The sequence below is a fragment of the Danio rerio genome, chromosome 12, assembly GCF_049306965.1.
Source record: "Danio rerio strain Tuebingen ecotype United States chromosome 12, GRCz12tu, whole genome shotgun sequence".
NCBI lineage: Eukaryota > Metazoa > Chordata > Actinopteri > Cypriniformes > Danionidae > Danio > Danio rerio.
Window position 1 is genome coordinate 4,426,707 of NC_133187.1, and position 21,220 is coordinate 4,447,926.

General features: G+C 35.2%; 1 protein-coding gene across 3 annotated transcripts; it reads right to left on the bottom strand.

Annotated features, from left to right (window-relative positions):
- Positions 1 to 2,635: 2,635 nt before the first annotated feature.
- On the bottom strand, positions 2,636 to 20,781 carry eif3c (eukaryotic translation initiation factor 3, subunit C). Of its 3 annotated transcripts, none has more exons than XM_005155999.5 (23): positions 20,653 to 20,781; positions 18,287 to 18,405; positions 16,833 to 16,898; positions 16,308 to 16,497; positions 16,102 to 16,227; positions 15,373 to 15,424; positions 15,154 to 15,275; positions 13,864 to 13,991; positions 12,267 to 12,521; positions 11,481 to 11,622; positions 11,284 to 11,409; positions 9,457 to 9,550; positions 9,190 to 9,377; positions 7,469 to 7,693; positions 6,997 to 7,188; positions 6,239 to 6,410; positions 5,811 to 5,970; positions 5,663 to 5,728; positions 5,465 to 5,552; positions 5,218 to 5,383; positions 3,443 to 3,487; positions 3,225 to 3,275; positions 2,636 to 2,993 (listed from the first exon to the last, which is right to left on the bottom strand). In XM_005155999.5, the coding sequence occupies exons 2-23, from the start codon at positions 18,385 to 18,387 to the stop codon at positions 2,917 to 2,919; spliced, it is 2,832 nt and encodes a 943-aa protein (XP_005156056.1). In that variant the 5' UTR covers positions 18,388 to 18,405; positions 20,653 to 20,781; the 3' UTR covers positions 2,636 to 2,916.
- Between the last annotated feature and the right edge of the window lie 439 nt (positions 20,782 to 21,220).

A 21,220-nucleotide genomic window follows, 5' to 3' on the forward strand; every position in this document is an offset into this window, starting at 1 on the left:
GGTCATCCTATGGCTTCTCAGTGTTTAGTAAATGTTTACATGGGTGAAGAACTTGTTTTTGAACAGCTGCTGTAAAACACAGATTTCCCACTGCTCTTCAAGCAACAGTTTCTTCTATTGAAAACAAAAGAAGATACAGTTGAAGTCAGAATTATTAGCCCCCCCCTGAATTACAGAACAGAACAATTTCGGTTAAACGGAGAGCAGATTTTCAACACATTTCTAAACATAATAGTTTTAATAACTCATTTATTAATAACTGATTTATTTTATCTTTGCTATGATGACAGTAAATAATATTTGACTAGATATTTTACAAGACACTTCTATACAGCTTAAAGTGATATTTAAAGGCTTAACTAGGTTAATTAGGTTAACTAGGCAGGTTAGAGTAATGACAAGTTATTGCAAACGATGGTTTGTAAGTAATAAGACTTTCTACAGAAGAAAAAATATTATCAGACATACTGTGACATTTTCTATGCTCTGTTAAACATCATTTGAGAAATAATAAAAAAAAGAAAAAAAATTCAAAGGGGGGCTAATAATTCTGACTTCAACTGTATATTGAAAAATGACTTTCATAGTATTTTATTTTCATAATATGAAAGTCAATGGCTGCCTTTTTTTTACTACTTTATTGAAGAATAATAGGTAAAACGTATAAATGAAGAATTAGGTAAAATTGTAACCACTAACATCCATAATCGGAAAAACTTTACTTTCAGAAACTAGTTTTGGGCATGTTACAAAGGTATTACGTTTCTAGTTACTTTTACAAATATTACCCGAGTAATTTGTAAATAAATATTAGAATTTCTATAGTGGAACAATAAAACATAATGGATGGTTTACTGCACAGAAAACTGGCTGGCAAGTAAGTTTAGATAGACATTGTTTTACAATGTTACTTCCCTTATTAGTAGCAATTCAATGTCAAAATCTGCACAAAACAATTTTATTCAACGATATTAATGATATTTTGTGATATATACCACAGCCATCTCATCCTGCAGCACGACCAGTTACTTACTGAAGCTAAGCAGGGCTGAGCCTGGTTAGTGGATGGGAGACCACATGGGAAAACTAGGTTGCTGTTGGAAGTGGTGTTAGTGAGGCCAGCAGGGGCGCTCAACCTGTTGTCTGTGTGAGTCCTAATGCTCCCGTAAAAGTGATGGGGACACTATACTGTCAGTGAGCGCCGTCTCGTTAGAGTCCTGGCGAAAGTCCCTCAATCAGCCTTTACGATCATGGCCTCCCAATAATTCTCATCCACTGAATTGCCTCCATCACGGTCTCTTTATGCCACCAATAGCTGGTGTGTGGCGAGCGCACTGGCGCCGTTGTCCTGTGGCTGCCTTTGCATCATCCAAGTGGATGCTACACATTGGTGGTGGTGTGGAGAGACCCCCCCTCATGATTGTAAAGCGCTTGTATGGCCATACACTACAAATGCGCTTTATAAATACACATTACATCACAGTGTCGACAGTTTCAAAGTGTTTCAATTAACCAGTTTTGCAACTACATTCTTCCTCTAGCAATAAGCCATTACAAAAATCATGGTTACTGACATCAGATTTACTCAAAGACACCAAAACACTGTCCAAAGCACTTACTGTGGCTCCTTGAGAAATATAAGGGGAAATGTGAGTAGGGAACATACTTGCCATCACTTCCCTTGGAGTCTATCATATTTCACACCTATCTCTTGCCTCCCATTTTGTTATTTCTCCTGTAATTTGTGAGATAATGCCCTCCCTCCAGGTCCTCAACTTTGAAATGGTCTTCCCTTTGACTTCCTTAACTTTCATATTAAAAATCCACTAGTAAATATGACCGCATTATAAATCAGCAGATTGTAGAATACAAAAATATACAGTTTATGGGTCATTTTGTCTCAACCAGATTTAGATGAGAAATATTGGGGGCTTTCAAAATACTGGGGGAAAATTGCTTCAAAAAGATGCCACCATCATAATTTTATTTAGACTCGCACTAGTAGGTAAAAATTTGCTGTATTTAGCCATTTTTAAGCATTATATTTTATTAGAAGCATTTCAAAAAAATGGAAGGAACTGTATTTTCTCCCAACGTTTGCATTCTAGTTCTTAAACATTCATATTTAACTTTTATAGGGGTAATTCACCCAAAAAATGTAAAATAAATAAATAAATTCCTCTCTTCATATGTTCCAAACCTGTTTGACTTAAGTGTAACACAAAATAAGATATTAAGAAAAACGCTGGAAACCTCTAACCATTGAATTCAATAGTAGATTGAGACAATTTTTCCCTCTTCAGAAATCTACTTTTGTGTTCAACAGAATAAAAAACTAATTTTAAAGCTTTGGAACCACTTGAAGGAGAGTAAAGAGTGAGAACGTTTTCATTTTTGTGTAAATTATCCTATTAAGGCCCTATCTTGTCTATTTCCAGAGATAATAGTATAATTTTTTTCACAGAAATTCATACCACTTTTGCCTCTAGTTGACCTGACACAAAATGACCATTGCGCAAGAAAACAAAAAACAAAAAAAAAAACATCTAGACATCAACGTTAGAGTTGATGTTTAGTAAAGTTTGAAATCATCAGAGAGAAAAATAAATAAATAAATTCACAAAAATGTCCATGATTTAGATTTAATAATGTTTATTGATTGACCAGTTGTTATCACAAATGACTTGATATTTCCTTTCCAACCCACGTAATAACCTCCAAAACTGCTCAGAATCCTCGACAATGTAAACCCAAGCACTCGAATAATAGCGGGTCAATAAAATTAAGCTTGGTTTCATCTGCAACTAAAGCACTGCAAAAAAACAAAACAGATCTGGAGTCAGTGTCTGGAGAGCAAAGTCAGAGGAAGCTGCAGTCTGGTCCTGGAATGAAGCCGTGATTTAGGCTGCGCTGGGATTAGTATGAGCTCTGGTTCTGGTTCCGGTATCCACCTCGCTGGTAGTTCTGTTTCTGCTGATAACCGCCTTTCTGATCTATAGCAGTGACAGAGAACAGAAAAACAATAATGTTGAGCTCCAGGAGTGACTCGTGTAAGATTTACTGCTCAAGGAAGAACAAGAGTGTGAGGAAGAGATGGTGGAAGGGCTTTGTATATTGGTAAATGGCCACCAAATTCATTGGTGAAGGCAGAAAAGAGTGAAGGGTGTGAAAGTAAAGTGGATGAAGAGTAAGAGAGAGGAGTGAATGATTAAACATTTAATAACCATTTCGCTGGTAACCTTGCTTCTGCTGGTAACCTCCCCGCTGGTCTGGAGCTGCATAGTGAGAAGGGTTTAGATACACAGGCACACATGCACGTCTACAAAAGCACTTCAACACACACACTTCTGGAACAGCCGCGTCAAATGAACACAAGTGAGAAGCGTACAAGCTTGTGGATTATTGTTTATTTTATCATGGGTTTAGTGTGTTTGATATTTACCTCCTCTCTGGTAGCCTTGCTTCTGTTGGTATCCACCTTTTTGATCTGCGAGAGAAAGAGAGAAGTTCGAGTTAGATCTGCTTGTTTGCTGTCGTTTTAAAAAGAATTATGATAAAATAAGAAAAAAAGGTAAGAAATCAAAAGAAATTGCATCAAACCTTCATAAAACAAAACAAATATTTCCTTTTTTTTCATATTACTCAAACCCATAAATTTGTTACAATTTTCCTGAGATTCTCAAGGTAATAATATATAAAGAATACATAAAACACACACATTTAAGTTACCTGGAAATATTTAAAATTTTATACAAAGATAAATGATGCTACCTTCATAGAATAAAACAAATATTAGCATTTTTAACTGTTTATTACTTAAACCCATAAATAAATGAATTTGTTAGAAATTTTCTGCTATTTTCCAGGTTTCGATAAATAAAGGTAATAAAAAAAACAACACACACATTGTAGTAAATATTAGTCAATTTAAAATGGCACTAACAGTAATCAGGGTCTCTGCTGGGTCTTAAAAAGTCTTAAATCTACTGAAATATTGTGTTGTAGGTCTTAAATCTTTTTTAATCTTAATTTTCCTTTGTTCATTTATAACTGCCCAATATGCTCATAAACATTCATACAATCACCCACAACCCATCCCAATAAAACTTTTGATTTAAAAATAGCATTTTTAACACTATTTACCATGTTTTAACTACTTTCCTTACAGTAACATTTGTTTAAACGTTCTCCATTTATTTACTGCTGATAACACTGAGCTGATCTAGATTTTTTTATTATTAAATTATTAGTATTGTATTATAAAACGCATTAAATAACATGATTTTTTCCCAAATGGGATATTTGAAAAAATCCTTAGTATTTCGCCCTGTAAAAGTCTAAAATTTTCTAAAATAAGTCTTAAAAAGGTCATAAATTAAACTTGGTGAAACCTGTAGAAACCCTGAGTAATACATTGTATGATTATATGCTGTTAACTGTATAATATTAACTAATTTAATATAAGCAATAAATATAAACAATAAGATTAGCTAACATTTTAACTAACGTAATAATTATATACACTCAAACTTAATATTTTTGTTCAAATTACTAATTTAAAATGCGCTGAAACGACAATTCTTGAGATTTTTTTTGGGACAACTTAATTGCTTTAAGTTTAATCCACTTAAATTTAATAGAATTCTTTTTTGACTTAACCTATTTGAAGACATTTTGTGGAACCCAGCATGCATTTTTTACAATATAGTCTATATATCACATTGTTGAAAGATGCATTTATTAATTTTGTCTATTTTAAAATGTTATTAAATGAAATTAGTAATAAATATATAGCATGCGTGTGTGCTATTTATATTATAAAAGCACAACATAATAAAGTAAATGCAATTTAATTATTAATTACTTAGTGGCAAGTACTGTATTTTCAGGAAAGATCAAGCAAAACAAAACAAAAAACAAAACATTCATTTATTTATTTTGTGTGGGTGGATGTTATTAATTTTATAAAAGTAGAAAATAATTGATTAATAATTAAATTACATTTATTTTATTTATTATTTAACAGCAAATACTGTATTTTTAGAAAAATTGAGTAAAAAAAAGATTTTGTACACTTTAAAATGTTAATGTTAATAATATTTACTATTTATTTTATTACTTGTAACATTTATATTAAAAAGGTAAAATTAATAATGAAATATTGACCAACTCATGTTTATATAGAACATTGTTTCTGCATCTTTGTCCTGCATGTACCTCTGTTAAAGTATCCTCCATAGACGCCCTGTTTGAGGTCAAAGACGCGTTCGTTGTTCTCCACCAAGCCGCCCAGTTTCTCTGCCAGCTGTAGAGCCATGTTCTGCAGAGATGTAGGCTCTGTTCTGTGCATCACCACAGTCTGAGTCGGCTGGTCCAGAGACGCCTGAGAACATGACAAAGACTGGTTAATGCAGGCACCAGCATGGACAGATCTGACCAGTAAAATGATGTTTATTTTTGTTACCATCAGTTCTTCATTGATGATCATCTTGCTGATAATGCTGTGCACTGTGGGTAACTCCAACTCAAACATCTCTGACAGAGTCTCCATACTGATGGACAGAGAAGAAAAATATGATGCAAACATTGGGATCAATTTTAGACATTTAATTAAAATAAAACACTGATATTATCAGGAAACTATTACAGATTTTACACATGCCTGATTGAGTCGTACACACTACTGTAGGTGAAAAGGTAAGTGCGCAGCGACTCCTCTTGGATCTTCCTGTAGATGCAAAAAAACAAAACAGTTAAAAAAGGAACTGTAAAGTTGATAAAACTTTTTATTTTAGGCGCAAATCCTCTACCTGACGAGCATTTCGCGCACACACTTTGCTTCTGGGAACAAATCCCAGACTTTGCTGTTCATCTTCTCGTTGATGATGAAAGAATGGCAGGTCCTCCAGTCACCCATCTTCATGGCCTTGCTAGCAGCCACTACATGCTCCCTCATGCTCTCAGGAGGACCTGGAGAGGTCGAGAGTTTTTCAGAAAGTGTTGTCATGCTGGAAATTTTAACTTTGATACGATACCTTAAAAATATCGTTATTCATATTCATAATTGTATTAGTGCATTTACTTAGCCCTGCTGTGTAGCAATGCTTGCATAGTCCTGCCTTATTTATTTGTTCGTTTGCAAGTCAATAAATGTTGGCAAAATAACTAATTAGTGGAGAGACTGGAGAGAATAATACGGATTTTTTGGAGGAATTAAAGTAGTTTTCGTCTCTCTTACCCAGCAGCGGCTGTCTCTCGCCCACTCTTAGCTGGTGGTGGAACTGTTTGCTGATCATCCTGCGGCGGGCGTCAAACTCGTGAGCTGCCATGTACGGAATCTCCAGCAGCATGGCGGACACCAGGTACACACACTCCAACAACTCTAGATTGATGTGCATGTGAAATGGCACCTGAAAGACAATGTGGCAAACATTAGGGTTGTTGTGGCGCAACTACAATCACACTTGTCATCCAACAAGCTTTACGTACCTAGGCTGGAGAAATGGCTTGGTATTTCTGGCATTGTGCCTAACTGATTTAAATCTTATTTTTGGATCGTTTTCAATTAGTGGTTATGGGAAATAATCTGATATCGGTTGGGTCTGCCATGGTGTTCCTCAGGGGTCGGTCTTAGGCCCCATACTTTTTTAGCATTTATATGCTTCCACTGTGGCATATCATCAGCAAATATGTACTGGGATACCACTTTCATGCTGATGATACCCAAATTTATATCAGCTCTAAATTCAATCTGTCTGTTACTGCCTCGATCCTCTCAGAAAGTGTGCAGGAAATTAAAATGTGGATGCACCAAAATTTTCGAAAATTGAATTGTTCAAAAACAGAGGTACTCCTTATTGGCACACCAGCAGCCACTCACATGGACAGCGAGTTTAAACTAAATTTGGATAATGCTGACGCCTGTCCATCCAATGATTTACATTTGATTGTACTTTTCTATAGATAATTTGTCAGACGTGAAGAGATTGTCTGTACCTGCCGCCTCTTCTCGATCTTCTCCTGCTCTGCGTTCCTCTCCTGCATGTTCCTCATCAGCAGCCCCTGCCCCAGCAGTTCCTTGGCTCTGCCGCTCGACTGGATGTCCAAGAGGGCATTGTGGGCATCTTTAATCATGCCCTGACGGAAAGCACAGATGCCCAGCTGCACCATGGTCCTGTTATAGAGGATCTAAAAGCAAAAAGAAACATTCATTGAGGAAATTACATCATCCAAATAGCCTTTAGAGCAGGGGTGGGCAAACTTGGTCCTGGAGGGCCGGTGTCCTGCACAGTTTAGCTCCAACACTAATCAAACACACCTGAACAAGCTAATCAGTGTCTTCAAGATCACTAGAAATCTAAAAGCAGTGTGTTTGATTAGTGTTGGAGCTAAACTGTGCAGGACACCGGCCCTCCAGGGCCGAGATTGCCCACCCCTGCTTTAGAGGGATAACGTCACCTGTACGCACCTGTACAGGAGGGTCAGCGTGCTGGATGTTGTCTTGTAAGTGGCTCATGAGCATGAGGTCTCTGGCCTGGTACCAGCGGCTGTGCAGGGCATGATGGTAGATGTGGCACAGGATGGCGCAGGTACGGATACGATCTGTGCGATCTTTGGCGTAGATGAACTTACACAAACGGTCCATGATGATGGCGCTGTCGTCTCCTTCACTCTCCTCCTGATCCTGCTCAGACTAAAAGACAAACAGGTCAAAGGTTAGCATCATAAACAAATGCTCCACTGGAAAAAAAAACTGCTTGTTTGGGGTTATAATCCATGCCAGCTTCCATGGCGAGAAAAATATGCTACAAATTAGGGATGGAACAGTTCTTGAGGAAGAAAAAAAAAAGTTCTCTTGTTACACGTGTACCAAAACATTTTTTCAGTCAATTTAGTAGTTTTTAATGCCTAAAATTTAGTTTTTGAAATTTAAGACATTAAGACTTTAAAGGCTCGTACACATCCTATGCTTTTCGCTTACGTTTATTGTCAGCGTTCTGAGGCGTTTTTCTGCATTCAAACCCTGCTGATTATCTTGTTGAGCACATTGAACGTGCAAAATTACCACCTGACATTAAATGAGGCTTAATGAACTTGCAAGTCATGAAAGAAAAGCACCAATAAAAAAAGCAGCTCCACATTTATCTTGCCTCTGGGCATAATCTTCCTCATTGAATGAAAGTATAACTGGAAAGTGAAACCTCGACTGTTCTTGTGCGCCTCCAAGTGGTGTTTATTGTAACTTTAGCAGCTCCGGGCATGTGAACAAAAGTACCAATCTGGGGTGCGTTTCCCAAACAACAATGTAATTTGTGGCTGAACTATCATAGTACAATCGTTTGGGAAAAGAACGATGTAGTGACAAGTGTTTCCCTAGTTTTTGTCGCAGATCCGTCGATTGAACCACGTTGGTTATAGCGTAAAACGCCCATAATGTTGCTCTAAACGGGATGGAGTAACAACTTCTTTAGAGAAGAACACCATAATTTCTTTGTGCGACATTATATTGTTTTACACGCACACGCATTTAAAATAAAATCCAACATTAGTTTTGGTAAAAAACATGCACTCGCTTCCCATATTAATTGAAATATATGTATATGGCACATTTAGGACCTGTGTTTCCTTTACAAATATTATTGAGAAGTTGAAAATTACATATTCTATTCTAAAACATAAAATCACGCACAAAAGCTAACACGTATTCTAATAATATATATAAATCATAAATAAATAAGGCTATTTTTATGAATATAAGTGCTTTATTTTTAATAATTCCAACTTTGAATGTTATAAATGAATAGGGCACAGGGAGGATAAGTGGGAATAGAACACAGCCAGGAACTATGTTTCTAACTACAGTTCCAGAGGTGTAGTTTCAAGTGCTCAAACTTGCGACGCAGTTTACGAATGTTCGTTGGAGCAATGGATTTGGGAAACGGCATATCAACGAACTATAATTGTAAGGACAGAACTTGCGACCTTAGTTGGCTGACTTTTTCTTTGGCGTTCTTTGTTTACCACTTGAGGCGTTTAACTTATACGAAAAAGCTCGAGTAAAAAGCGTCCTGGTGTGAATGGGACTTAAAACCCTGTGGATAAGACTTCACATTTCAGTAAGTGCTTTTTCGTCTGGTTGAATAACAAAATAATAATAAACATAGCATACTTCATGCGTGAGCCACTCACCTTAGTCTCTCCCTGTAGGCCGAGGCTGCGGCGGTGAGCTTTGTAGTCGAACTTGTAATATGTGTGCATGATTCTGCGCAGATAAACCCGACACACTTCCTCAGTGCTGCCTTTAGTTTCCAGATACTGCAGCAGGCGGTCGATGATGCCACACACACGGCCCTCGTCCTTCAGGTTATCAACATACTCTGCGAGAGCGCGAGGAGCGGATTTACGCCACATGTCAAACACACAACAAGCTCAGAGGAGAAATGTGTCAGTACTCACCCTGAGAGTGAGGGTCTGTGTTCTGCATGATTTTGGTGAACTCTTCATCCATCCGCTCCACCAGAGTCAGAATACAGCCACGCACACGGAACGGCTGAGGAGCAGAAACAAAAGCTCATGAACAATCTTAAGGTAAAACAATCTTACTGGGAAAAAAAATGAGAATGCCATATCTATATTACAAAATGCTCTTTTATCAACAATTGTTTAAAAAAATATTTATGTTATGATCATACTAAACTAAACAGGTAATATATATATTTTCTGCGCTAATCAAAATTAAAAACTGTCAAGGTACAAACATCAAAAATGACCGAAAACCTCAACAGAAATTCTGATTCTTGGATATGGTAACTTTCCTCTCTAAAAAGTCCATTTTTGGACTATTGTTGGAAGTCTACTAGATTTTAGCCTAAATTTATCCTTGTTTTATCCAAAACATCCATGTTTGAATGTCTATTAGATACCGTTTAAACAAAAACAATTGCTGGTGGACAACTGTTTTTGCAGTATAAAGTTTTTGAAGTACTTCGTATATGACCATTTTAATTTAAACTAACATTAATCCTAATTTTAAAATTCTACTTTACATCTTTGGTTCTTACACTGAAATGTTAGTTTAGAATGATTTCTTTTGCTGTAATTGCTATATGCATTTTATTTATTATTAATGTAAATAACAATTTGCATGATTATAGAGTTGTCAACTACAGTACAACTAATATTTATTATATTGAACATTACTATTATTGCCTTATAGCCACACTGATACATGACATCATATTATATGAACAAATCATGCAGAACTAGCAGGAAGCTAATTCCTTAGCTAATTCCTAGCAGGATACCAATTCCTTAGCCACATATTTTAAATAATGTGTCAAAAATAATGTATCTGAATTAAGAATTTTAACATTTTAAAAATGTTAATAAATGTGAAAGTGAAATTCGAAGTTTTATGCAAACAAAGAGCAGTATGGAAAATCTGCAGGTATTTTATTGCAGTTCTAAATTATTTAAGAAAGGTGGCTGACTTCTCAAACTGACGCAAACTGTGCAAAACTATTTTTTTCGTCGTGTTGCACCCACATAAATGTCTATTTCCAAGGTGTTAAAAACAGCCATCTTATTTTAGCATCATAATTTGATGTTGCTGTCTCCTCGCTGTACTGGTTGTTACTAGGTTACCAGAAAAAAACAACATGCTCACAATATCCAATCAGAAAAGCAATATGGTATTTACGACTTCATAGAAAAGGAAGTATTTAAAGGCTTAAGATCACAAACAGTTTTTTTTTTTTGGCCAATTGGGCCAGTAACAATTCTGTCTACTGTCCAGAGCGTCTCTCATACAGGCCCCAGGCAATCAGGCAGTCCTTATGCCGAATGTTATATGCCGGTTAAGAAACCGGTGAATTATATGCCGAATGTTTTGTTTACTTTAAAAATCAGCGATCTCCACTGGCTGAGTGATATCCCAAATAAAGTGGGTCTAAGAATGTACAAGAAACACTGCATTAAATGACATTTTCCCCCATCATGTCTTTAAAATATGAACATTTATTTTACCCCAGTATATTCAATGGAGCTTCTGCGCTAGCCTGCTAATCCTGACGGATTTTTGTCTCGTTTTACTTGAGCAACTAAATGAATGCCAAAGTCTATTTAACTGATTGTATTTTAATTACATTACAACATCAATGCTGTAAAAGGAACTGTATAAAATGGAAAAAAACTCACAATGACAGGTCACCGGAAGTTTATCAGTACGGGAACAACACTAGCTCGTCATATACCCTATTGTTGAGCCCTGATAATGCTACTGACCTGGTCAGAGATGGCGAGGTTCTCGCTGTCTTCTGCGATGTTTTCTCCAATGAAGATGTTGTTGTTGTTAAACAGGATGTCCAGAAGCTCATCAATGCAGTCCAGACACTTCTTCCACATGTCAGCCTGAAGAGAAAAATGTAAATAATGTCAGATGAAAAGGTCTTTAATTCTTAACTCATGTCATATAGTCTCACCTTCATGAAAGCAGCCAGGTTGGGGTTGTAGTCATATAGAGAGGCAATGATGTTGAACTTGATCTTGACGAGGATGCCTTCTCCGAGGTTATTCTCAGCAGCGATGCCAGCCAGAGCGTGAAGAAGCTCGATCTGAGCAGCTCTAAATGACAAGGATACAAATATTGATTTTATTTTTTGTATATGGATTATTGCATTTGAAACAGCCAGCTGCATACGAACTAGACAAGGGCAAGCTAACTTTAATAAAAATGAAAACAAACGAGAATGAAAGCATTAAAATAAACAAAAAGTTTAAATGCATTTACAAAGTCATAATATGTAATATAAAATGTTTATTATTATTTATTAATAAAAAGTTAAAATACATTTACGATGCTATAAATGTCATTTCAGACTGCTGGGGTTTTCAATTTTATTTTTATAAAAATAAATGAAAGTACATAAAAAATAAAAATAAATATATATAAATCATTAAAGGGAATCATTTTTAATTATTTTTGATTGGTCTCCAAAAATATAGTTTTATTAGTTTATTTAAAGTGCCTTAATGTTTTTTTTTCATGAAATATTTGGATGTTTTTTTAATTATTTTTATTTCATTCACTTATAAAATTGTATTTTAATCAACTTTTTTTTACTTGTCATTTAAAGAAATTTGATCACAGCACTTAACTCATCTGAAACTGATTTACAATTGATTAAATAGTGCCATTAAAAAGTGACATGCATAAATCATTGTCATTTAAAAAAAGACCTTAAATATTCATTGATCAAGTTTTCTACCTGTCAGTTCCTTTCTTTCCTCTGGCCTGCAGGATCTCACTGAGTTTCTTAACCACCACACCCGTATTGATCTCTGTGCCTTTGGCAAACATCTTAGGCTTCTCCTTGACAAGCGGCACTCCACCCTTCACCTTCTCCCATCCTCCTTCCTCCGCTTCTCCCTCCTCCTCGGCCTCCTCCTCGATGCGCTCCTTCTTCTTGTGTCTCCTCCTCCTGTCATCCTTCTTGCGGTCAGATGCCTTTTCGCCAACATCTCTGTGAGTATGAGTGATAGTGAAGTCTTAGTACAGGACTCTAATCTGACATCAGCCTTCATTAAAATGAGAAGCTTAAATCTAAGCGCTAAAGCAATAACGACCAGCCATTGTTAAGTTGAATATGTCCATGTTCAAAAAGCAAAAGAAAACAGAAAAAAGGAAACTACTATACCCCTATTTACTATACTACTATTTTTACAATTTGTAAAATAAGACTCCCAATAAGATGTCCCAAGAGTGTGTATTTGTAGCTTCAGCTTAAAATAGCACACAAATAATGTTTTATAACTCTTTAAATCTGCCCCTTTTAGACTATGATCCTAATTGTGCTGTTTTGGTGACTGTCGCTTTAAATTCAAATGAGATTGTGTTCCCCGCCCTATTTTGGAAAAAAGGGTGGAGCTAAAAACGCCTACCCATTAGCATAGTGGCAGATTCAAAACGGCTGCTTTTCACTCAGGGCTGTTAATGCTAATGAGGGACAGATCATCATTCATGGGCGTGGCTTTCTCCCTTTGATGACATGTACAAAGGGAGAATGTCAATGTGTTTCTGCAGACTGTTGTTATGAAGTGTGATTATAAAAACATAGAATTAAGTCATTTTTACCATTAGAGACTGCTTATATTTACACACTGCTGCCATACAACTGTTTAAACATACACTTTTTGCATAATAGTTTCCTTTAGGGAGATAATGGACTCCCAAGACGTGTTTGACTGGTTTGCAAGGCAGTTAAAACCAATCATTTCAATATCTAGATCAGAGATATTTAAACTAGGGCCCGCAGGCCAAAGTTGGCCCACGGTAACCATTGATTTAGCCCGCTATCTCGTCTGAGAAGAGCTGGAGAATGATAGTGAATTTGGGGAGAATGCCTTTAACAAAGATTGTCATTTCTAATTTAACATAGCTTTTGTTTTTTTTAACTGTTGAGCTATAAAAAGCAAACTTAAATTAAATGCTTCAATTAAATGTTGTGATTGAATCAGATAAAAAAAATAAATAAATGAAGTCAAAGAGTAGTTTTTTGTGTTATAAATGGGATTGTTCATGTTTTTACTGTAAGATGTTCATTATAAAATTTACAAAAAATTTATTATTAATACAATTAAAGTATTTTAAATGTAATTAATTTAAGTATTAATTAATTATATAATAAAATATATAAAGTTCTACAATACATTGGGAAATTACATAGACAACTTTTGGTATATTTACCTCTGGCACACCACCCTCAATCAGGTTTAGTTTTTGGCCCTTCATAAGAAAAAGTTTGGGTACCCCTGATCTAGATGATACACATTGCACACCTCTACAGTTTCTTATCAAGCACATACTTTTTGAGGAAGACCACAGCCAGTGATGCTGCAGTTCCATCATTGTCTTCACTCTCGCTGTCGCTGCCCACTGAATCAGACGCCCAGTCCTCACTGTCCTCATCATCATCACTCTCAGACTCTTCATCCTGACAAAATAAAATGATAAATCATGAACCAAACAGGTATGCAAGTCACCTGACCCAAAGTGAATTTAGGCCACGTCCACACATACATGGGTATTTTTCAAAACATGTTTTCCCTGCTTACAACAATCTCTGTGGAGGAGTTTGGTATTTTCACGAGTAAATTGCCTACAAGTCAATGGAAAGGTAAAAACAGAGGCAAATTACTGTCCCATGGTGCGAATGGGACGTAATATGTAAACCGTTTGCCGTGAAAGTGTGGAAATGCCTCATTTGCATTTTTCACTTTTGGTTTGGTCATTTAGAAAGGAGAAAACAGCGTGCATGTGGCGAAAACTTCGGTTGTAGTGTCCACATCACCATACTTCATCCTTGCCAGAGTTTTCAGAAAATTTCAGGCCCTGTCCACACAAACACTGGTATTTTCAAAACCGCACTTTTTCTACTCAGTTTTGCTGTTTGTCCACATGAAAACGGAGTATTGGGTGACTGAAACTGAAACTTTCTTAAAACTCCAGCCAGGTTGAAGACTTTCCAAAACTCAGGATATAGTGTGGTCAAGTGGTAGCTACAACTGGGGTTTTTGCCTCATGACGTCAGCATGCGCTGTTCTCTCCTTTTTTTAAATTTAATATTTTATTATTTGTATTTAACAAAACAAAACATAAAAGTATTTAATAGGGAAGAACTGTTTTCTCCTTTCACACCAAATGCGAAAGATGAAAATTTCATAGGTATCGTGTATTCTTTCTACCACTGGACAGTATTTATGGGATCAAAATCCCACCAAATGTATCGCGGTCGCAGATAGTATTCTGCCTCCGTTCTCATGTTTGCATTGACTTGTATGCAGTTTATTTACAAAAATGCGTAATCCCCCATTTAGTGTGAACTATGTGTCATTATCGCCACTTGTTGGTTTGGAGTGCGCTTAACAGTGCGTTTTGGCTTTTCATGTGGACAAAGAATAAAAAAAAAAAAACAAGAGGGGAACACTCCACTTATAAAAATACCCATGTACGTGTGGATATCCTTTGATGAGTATCGAGTGACTGAAAGTGAGAGTAATACAGCACACAGAAAACGCTTAAAAAAAAGATGTGCTGCTTTAAAAAGTCCTATTAACATCTGGAGAAACGGTCTGATAAAAGTGTTCTGGACTTACAGCAGCACCCTTAAGGAATTTGCTGGCTTCTGGAGCTTTTTTCTCTTCCTCTTGAGGCTTCTTCTTCATAAAGCTCTTGGCGGTTATATCGTCGTCATCATCATCATCACTCTCAGAAGAGCCTGCACAGCACAGGCAAAAAAAGAAGAAGACAGAAATAAAGTACAGCTCGACTTTAAGCTAATCAACAGCAGCTTAAAGATAAATGAGCAGACAAACCACTGCCAATATCGTCTTTCTCCTCCTCTTCATCAGCTGACTGCTCAGGATTCTGCAATCAAAAACACAATAAACTATGAGACTGATGAAATAAAAGTGGAAACCTGGATAAAATAGATTTCTAGACCTCAGTTTTGACTGTCTGCTTTACAGTTAAGTCAACTTTACCTTTCTGGGTGATAAAAAAAAAGTTTAAAAGGGATAGTTCACCTAAAAATTTAAATTGTCATTGTTTACATGTCTCAAACCTTTACGAGTTTCCCTTTTCTTATGAAAACAAAAGAAGATATTTTAAAGAATGTTGGAAACATGTAACCATTGACTTGTTGTTGGTTTAACTAGTGTGGAAGTCAATGGTTACAGGTTTTCCGCTTCCTTTGAAAAAATATTCTTTTGTGTTCAACAGAATAAAGAAACTCGTAAAGGTTTGAGACATGTAAACAATGACAATTTAAATTTTTAGGTGAACTATCCCTTTTAAACTTTTTTTTTTATCACCCAGAAGGTTTAGAACCATTTGAGGGTGAGTAACTTTTTAATTTTTGGGTGACTTATCCCTTTCTTTTATCCCAGTTAAGCACGATTCAAGTAACATCCTCTTTATTAACCATCCTTGCGGTATCAAAAATAGAATTGAATATTGATATTTTCAATGCATCATATCAAAGTTAGAAATTCCATTATCTGTTCATCCCTCACACACAAAACACTTGAGCTACAGTTCAGTACCTCTTTATAGCTGGCGATCTCAGTTTCAAAGTCTCTGTTGTACTTGCGGATCTTCTGGCGGAGCGTGCTCAGAGCTTTAGCATTGTTCTTATTCATCTTCTTCTTTCCCTCTTTGTCCTCCCATAGCTAATCAAGAAAGAAGTAAGAGATGTTTTACAGACACGCATTAATCACACATCTCCAGACCCTCAGTGTGATGAACAGACCTGGTTGAGATAGTCCTCCAGATCAGCGAGCAGGCGAATGTAAAACTTGGGCACGCCCTCTTTATCCACGATAGTTTTGCTCTTGACGAACGCTCGACACAACTGCTCAAACTCCTCCAGACATTTGGAGATGTCTCGGATCTTTATAGCATTGCGGATGGTCTTAATCAAGTTGGTGAGCTCCTCAAACCTGAAATGGAAGCATTTGTGTAAGTATTGGCAAATAAGCAGAAAAAAAAACTACTTTTGTTGTGGTAAAAGAGCATTTTTGAAGGAAAAAGAAAAGTCTGATGTATGACAAAATATTCATTAACACCAACATTGACATAATCGATTATTTCATTATTTATTTATTTTTTTACAGAACTGTAATATTTTACAGAAATGTAAATATTTCCGATGATGTGACAGCAAAAAAATGTTTTTTTCATTTGTAACATAGAAAATGCAACTTCACGTCAACAACCAGCGTTTCTAAATGTGGCCAGTGTGAACCTTTATTCTTGATTAATATGAAAGCCTCACCTCTTGTCCTTGGCGCTGCGAACCACTCTTTTGGTGTCCTCCTCATCATCACTCAACAGCAGGGCCCTGTGGAGACACCAAAGTTATTACTGCAATACAACTGAGCAGGGAAAAAAAACCTCACATCTTCTGGCTTCTTATGAATACCAGTTGTCCATCTTTGACTTCCGTGTTATGTTTGACAATGTTAAACAAATGTTCTATGGTAACAGTAATCTATCATTCACATAGACAAATTTAGCACTGACAATTGCTTTGTGGAAATATGAATGACCGGCATCTTAAAAACAATGAACAATGACTCATTTTTAACCAATAATTGACTAATATAATAACAATTTAATCAGGAATAATAATTTATATATAATATTCTCAAAACGAATTCAACCAAAATTATTATTTTTGCAACTTTAATTACTAGTGTTTTAATTTAAAACACCTTTTTGCTGCCTTGTGTACTCGTTTTTCATAAATTTTCATTGAGAACAATAAAAACAACAAACTTGACCTGAACCTCAGTTTTTTAATGCATTTAATTTTTAATAATTACAAAATAAACCTACAAAACATATTAAAAATAAAGTTTCCACTGATATTGACTGCAACACTGACAGCCAATTTACCATTTACAATAAAAATCTAAGGTAATGATCTAATGATGATGATCATCATGATTTAATTTGACAAATTATGATGTATATTTTATAATTTTAGTTCTTGGTGTGGGCAAACTACTATCATTTAACACAAAGAAAACGTCAGAAGAGAAAAAGAGAGATCAGGTTTTTTTTTAAATAGTCCAATAATCCACAATCTTTGTGCTTCATTAATATAATGAATTAAAGCCTCAACATTTAATTAGTAAATCTTGGCACAAAACAGAAACAATTAATCTTGTGGCATCTTTTATATTTCCTATTTTCAATCTATGCATAAAAATAAAAACAAATTATTGTTATTATTCTTTTAAAATATTGCACTGATAAAATTTACAAATTTGAACATCCTAATACTGAAATTCTTGTCCAAATGTACTAACTTTACATTAATCTTTAAGTTTCTTTTGCTGAACACAAAACTGTAAACATTAACTTTCGTAGCATTTGTATTTAGTTCAAGTCAGGGGTTTCAGGTTTCGAACATTCTTCAAAACATCTTCTTTTGTGTTGTTTGCATACTATGAATTAATACAGAAGAGATTATCCTTCAATAAAAATTATATAACAAAATATTGGATGACATCACCTCTGAGTCAGGAAAAACCCTGCAGATGTCAAATTCACCTCAGCTGTTGCAGAAATTAGCTTGAAGCTATTTTTTTTATTCTTTAATGGCATTAACCAGTGTAGTGCTAAATTTTGTGTCAAAACACTGTTTAAAAGATTCTTAAGACTTCTTCTTCTTTCTTTTTTTTTTTTAAAATAGAAACATAAAAGTCTTCTCCACAAACTCACTGCTGTCTCAGAGTAGTCCCGGCTGCTTTGGGGGTGATCTCATCAGCGGACGAGGATTCCTCCGACTCACTGTCGGATCCAGTGGCGAAAAAACGCGACATAACAGATGGCAGGTAACACTGAAACGAAAAACACAGACATGGTAAGAAATCTGTAATGAGAGAGCAATACTGTGTCAAAACTAATTCCTGTATATTATAATCATTAGCAGCATTAAAATTCTGTTTAAAATCATATCACAAAAATCACAAATATCACAGCTGATGTTTATGAGAGGAGAAAGGCGTGCATACAACCCTAATAAAGCATAATGTATCATAAGACTGAATTTCTCTAAATGACCAACATGATCAACAGTGTGCAGAAAATAATGTACATACTAGGGGTAAAGTTGGTGTTATATTCACACGTTCTGACTTAAACCATCTGTATAAAATTTCAGAAAAGTATCCTATGCAAATTATAAATAAAGAAATCATTTTAGCAGCCAATGACTATCAAAGTACAACATTGTTCGCAGTCAATTACACGCAACATAACTCCTATTTAAAAAAACTGCACTGGCCTCCTGTCAGTATTCAAATTGATTTTAAAACCCTCATGCTTGCCTATGAGGCCTTCAATGGTCTAAAAATATTTATCTGAGCTTTTATTCCCATACACTCCAAGATGTGTTTTACATTCGTCTGATGCTGGTCTTTAACTGCTCAGTCAACACTGCTAAAATCTATGGGAGATTGAGCAAATTCTTAATAGGCACCTAAATTGTGGAACTCAACCCTCCGATATTGACAATGGATTATCCATTAATATTTATATTTATAAAATTTAATTTTTTAGTACATCTTTTATTTGATTTTTCTGTTAATATTATTTTATGTTTAAAGTAATTTTTTATTATTAATTTTTTCTTTGCATTTATCTTTGCATGTATCTTTTACTGCTGCACGTTTTATGTCTGTAAAGTGTCTTAACATGCTACTTTTAAAGCTGCTAAATAATAAACTTATTTTTTAATCAATTAAACAGTGCTAATTGTTTTGAATAAGTCATAATTGCAAAAGTAGTATAATATTCAAAGTAGCATGGTAAACAATATAGGGACTGTCACAAGTTGTACCTTTGTTTAAAAGTTTTTTTTTTTTTTTTTTACCTTTGTTTAAAAGTTAACAGTCGCAAAAATATGTCATTTTAAAACCTTACGGCAACTTATGGAAGTAGTCTGTTACATTTCTATAAAGATCTCACACCTTTTAAATAAGCTTTTAATCAAATTTTACGTCTTGGGAAAAATATTCTTCTAGCAATTATGTTGTCACAATGACTTGTTCGTTCTATATGAATTAAAAGCCAGATGGTATGGTTACGATTTCTGAATCTTAACAACTATATATTTAGTCTAAAAGCTCATCAAAATACCATTTTAAATAAGTTTGATAATTTTTTGTTGTAATTAATTATCATAGACATTTAAACACACATTGGCCCCGTCTGTTAAAACTTCCTTGCTTGAAAAGTGATTCTAAAATGTTTCTGGATTCAACCACATCACTTTGCAAAATAAAGCAAATACAGAAATAAATACAAGATACATACAAATGAGGTAAAGTTGGTTTTATACTCACACATTCTTTCAGTGGCAACTTGTGACGGGGTCCCTATATTGTTTACCACACTACTTTAGGTAGTAAACAATGTAGGGTATATAAGGTCTGACATCTAATATAAGTATGACTTCAAATCAACATTAGCACTATTTAATTGACTGTAAACAATGCTGTACTTTTATAGTCATTGGCTGCTAACATGATTTTATCTATTAAGAATTTGTAAAGAAGTTTTATGAAAGTAAATCATTAAGGAGCAAGTCTGAATGTCCAAATATATAAACAACTTTACCTTAATATACATACACATTGTCAGAAGATGGATGTCAACTTTACCTCAGTTATTGCATCAACAATGCACATAAAACAGTTTTTTACTCTATTTATTTTTTAATATCAATATCAGTGTTAGATTTATAGGTTTAAAACCGTTTCATATAGATTCATTTTAAATAAAATTATAATTTTAGACACAAAACTGATAAAGAAAACTCATTGTTTAGTAACTTAAAACTTGAAAACGTCATCAGTTACTACCTCATTAAACATTGTTCAAACCTCTGATCGGGTTATTAATAAATAATAACCAATAAGCCATTAGCTATGCAATAACACATATGTAACCTATAATAAGTGATTACTGTGCAGATCCATCAGTAACCGTGTGGGAAAACGTGCCGCGGCCGCTGATTCAGGCCTAACGGATCAAACCTGTACATTTAACCGACAACCCCCGTCAATGACACCCACGAAACGCACCTGTTATTTGTTAGAAATGTAAAATCCTCGTTTGTCCTCCGTTTGTGTAGAATTTAGATCCAGATTTGCAATTTTGCTAGCACAATTTACAGCGTGCGTCAAAGCCCAGTCGGCTTCTTCCAGAAAGAGGAAACGAACGACGGAGCGGCGCCAAACCCCAAGCGCATGCGCTGTAGCGACTCCTGCTGGCCTGGAGCTGCAATTCAGACGACAAACTTGACATGTTTTATATTTGAGGACAACGGGTTTATGACTTCACCTATATAAATGTTCTCAGGAAATCTTATTTTTAAAAACAGTTAATGCAGTGCTGTTTGAGGAAACTGTTATATACTTTGCCAGGATTCTTGTTTAGTCATTACATGCCTCTTGCATTGTTCATATATTTTTATTGAGCACACTAAAAACAACAAACTAGCTTTGAACCTCAGCTTTATTATGCACTCCATTTTTAATACTTACAAATTAAACCTACAAACATTTAAAACATTTCTACATTAAGTTTTTGCACCAAATCGATAAGATAAACTTACCTTGATGTTTCAAATTCGAGGTAAAATGGTTTTAT

Coding starts and splice junctions, on each gene's coding strand:
- eif3c (XM_005155999.5), bottom strand. CDS start 18,387: ATGTCGCGTTTTTTCGCCACTGGATCCGACAGTGAGTCGGAGGAATCC. Junction 16,899..18,286: donor GGGACTACTCTGAGACAGCA/GTGAGTTTGTGG, acceptor GTGTCTCCACAG/GGCCCTGCTGTTGAGTGATG. Junction 15,425..16,101: donor AGATCGCCAGCTATAAAGAG/GTACTGAACTGT, acceptor TTTTGATTGCAG/AATCCTGAGCAGTCAGCTGA.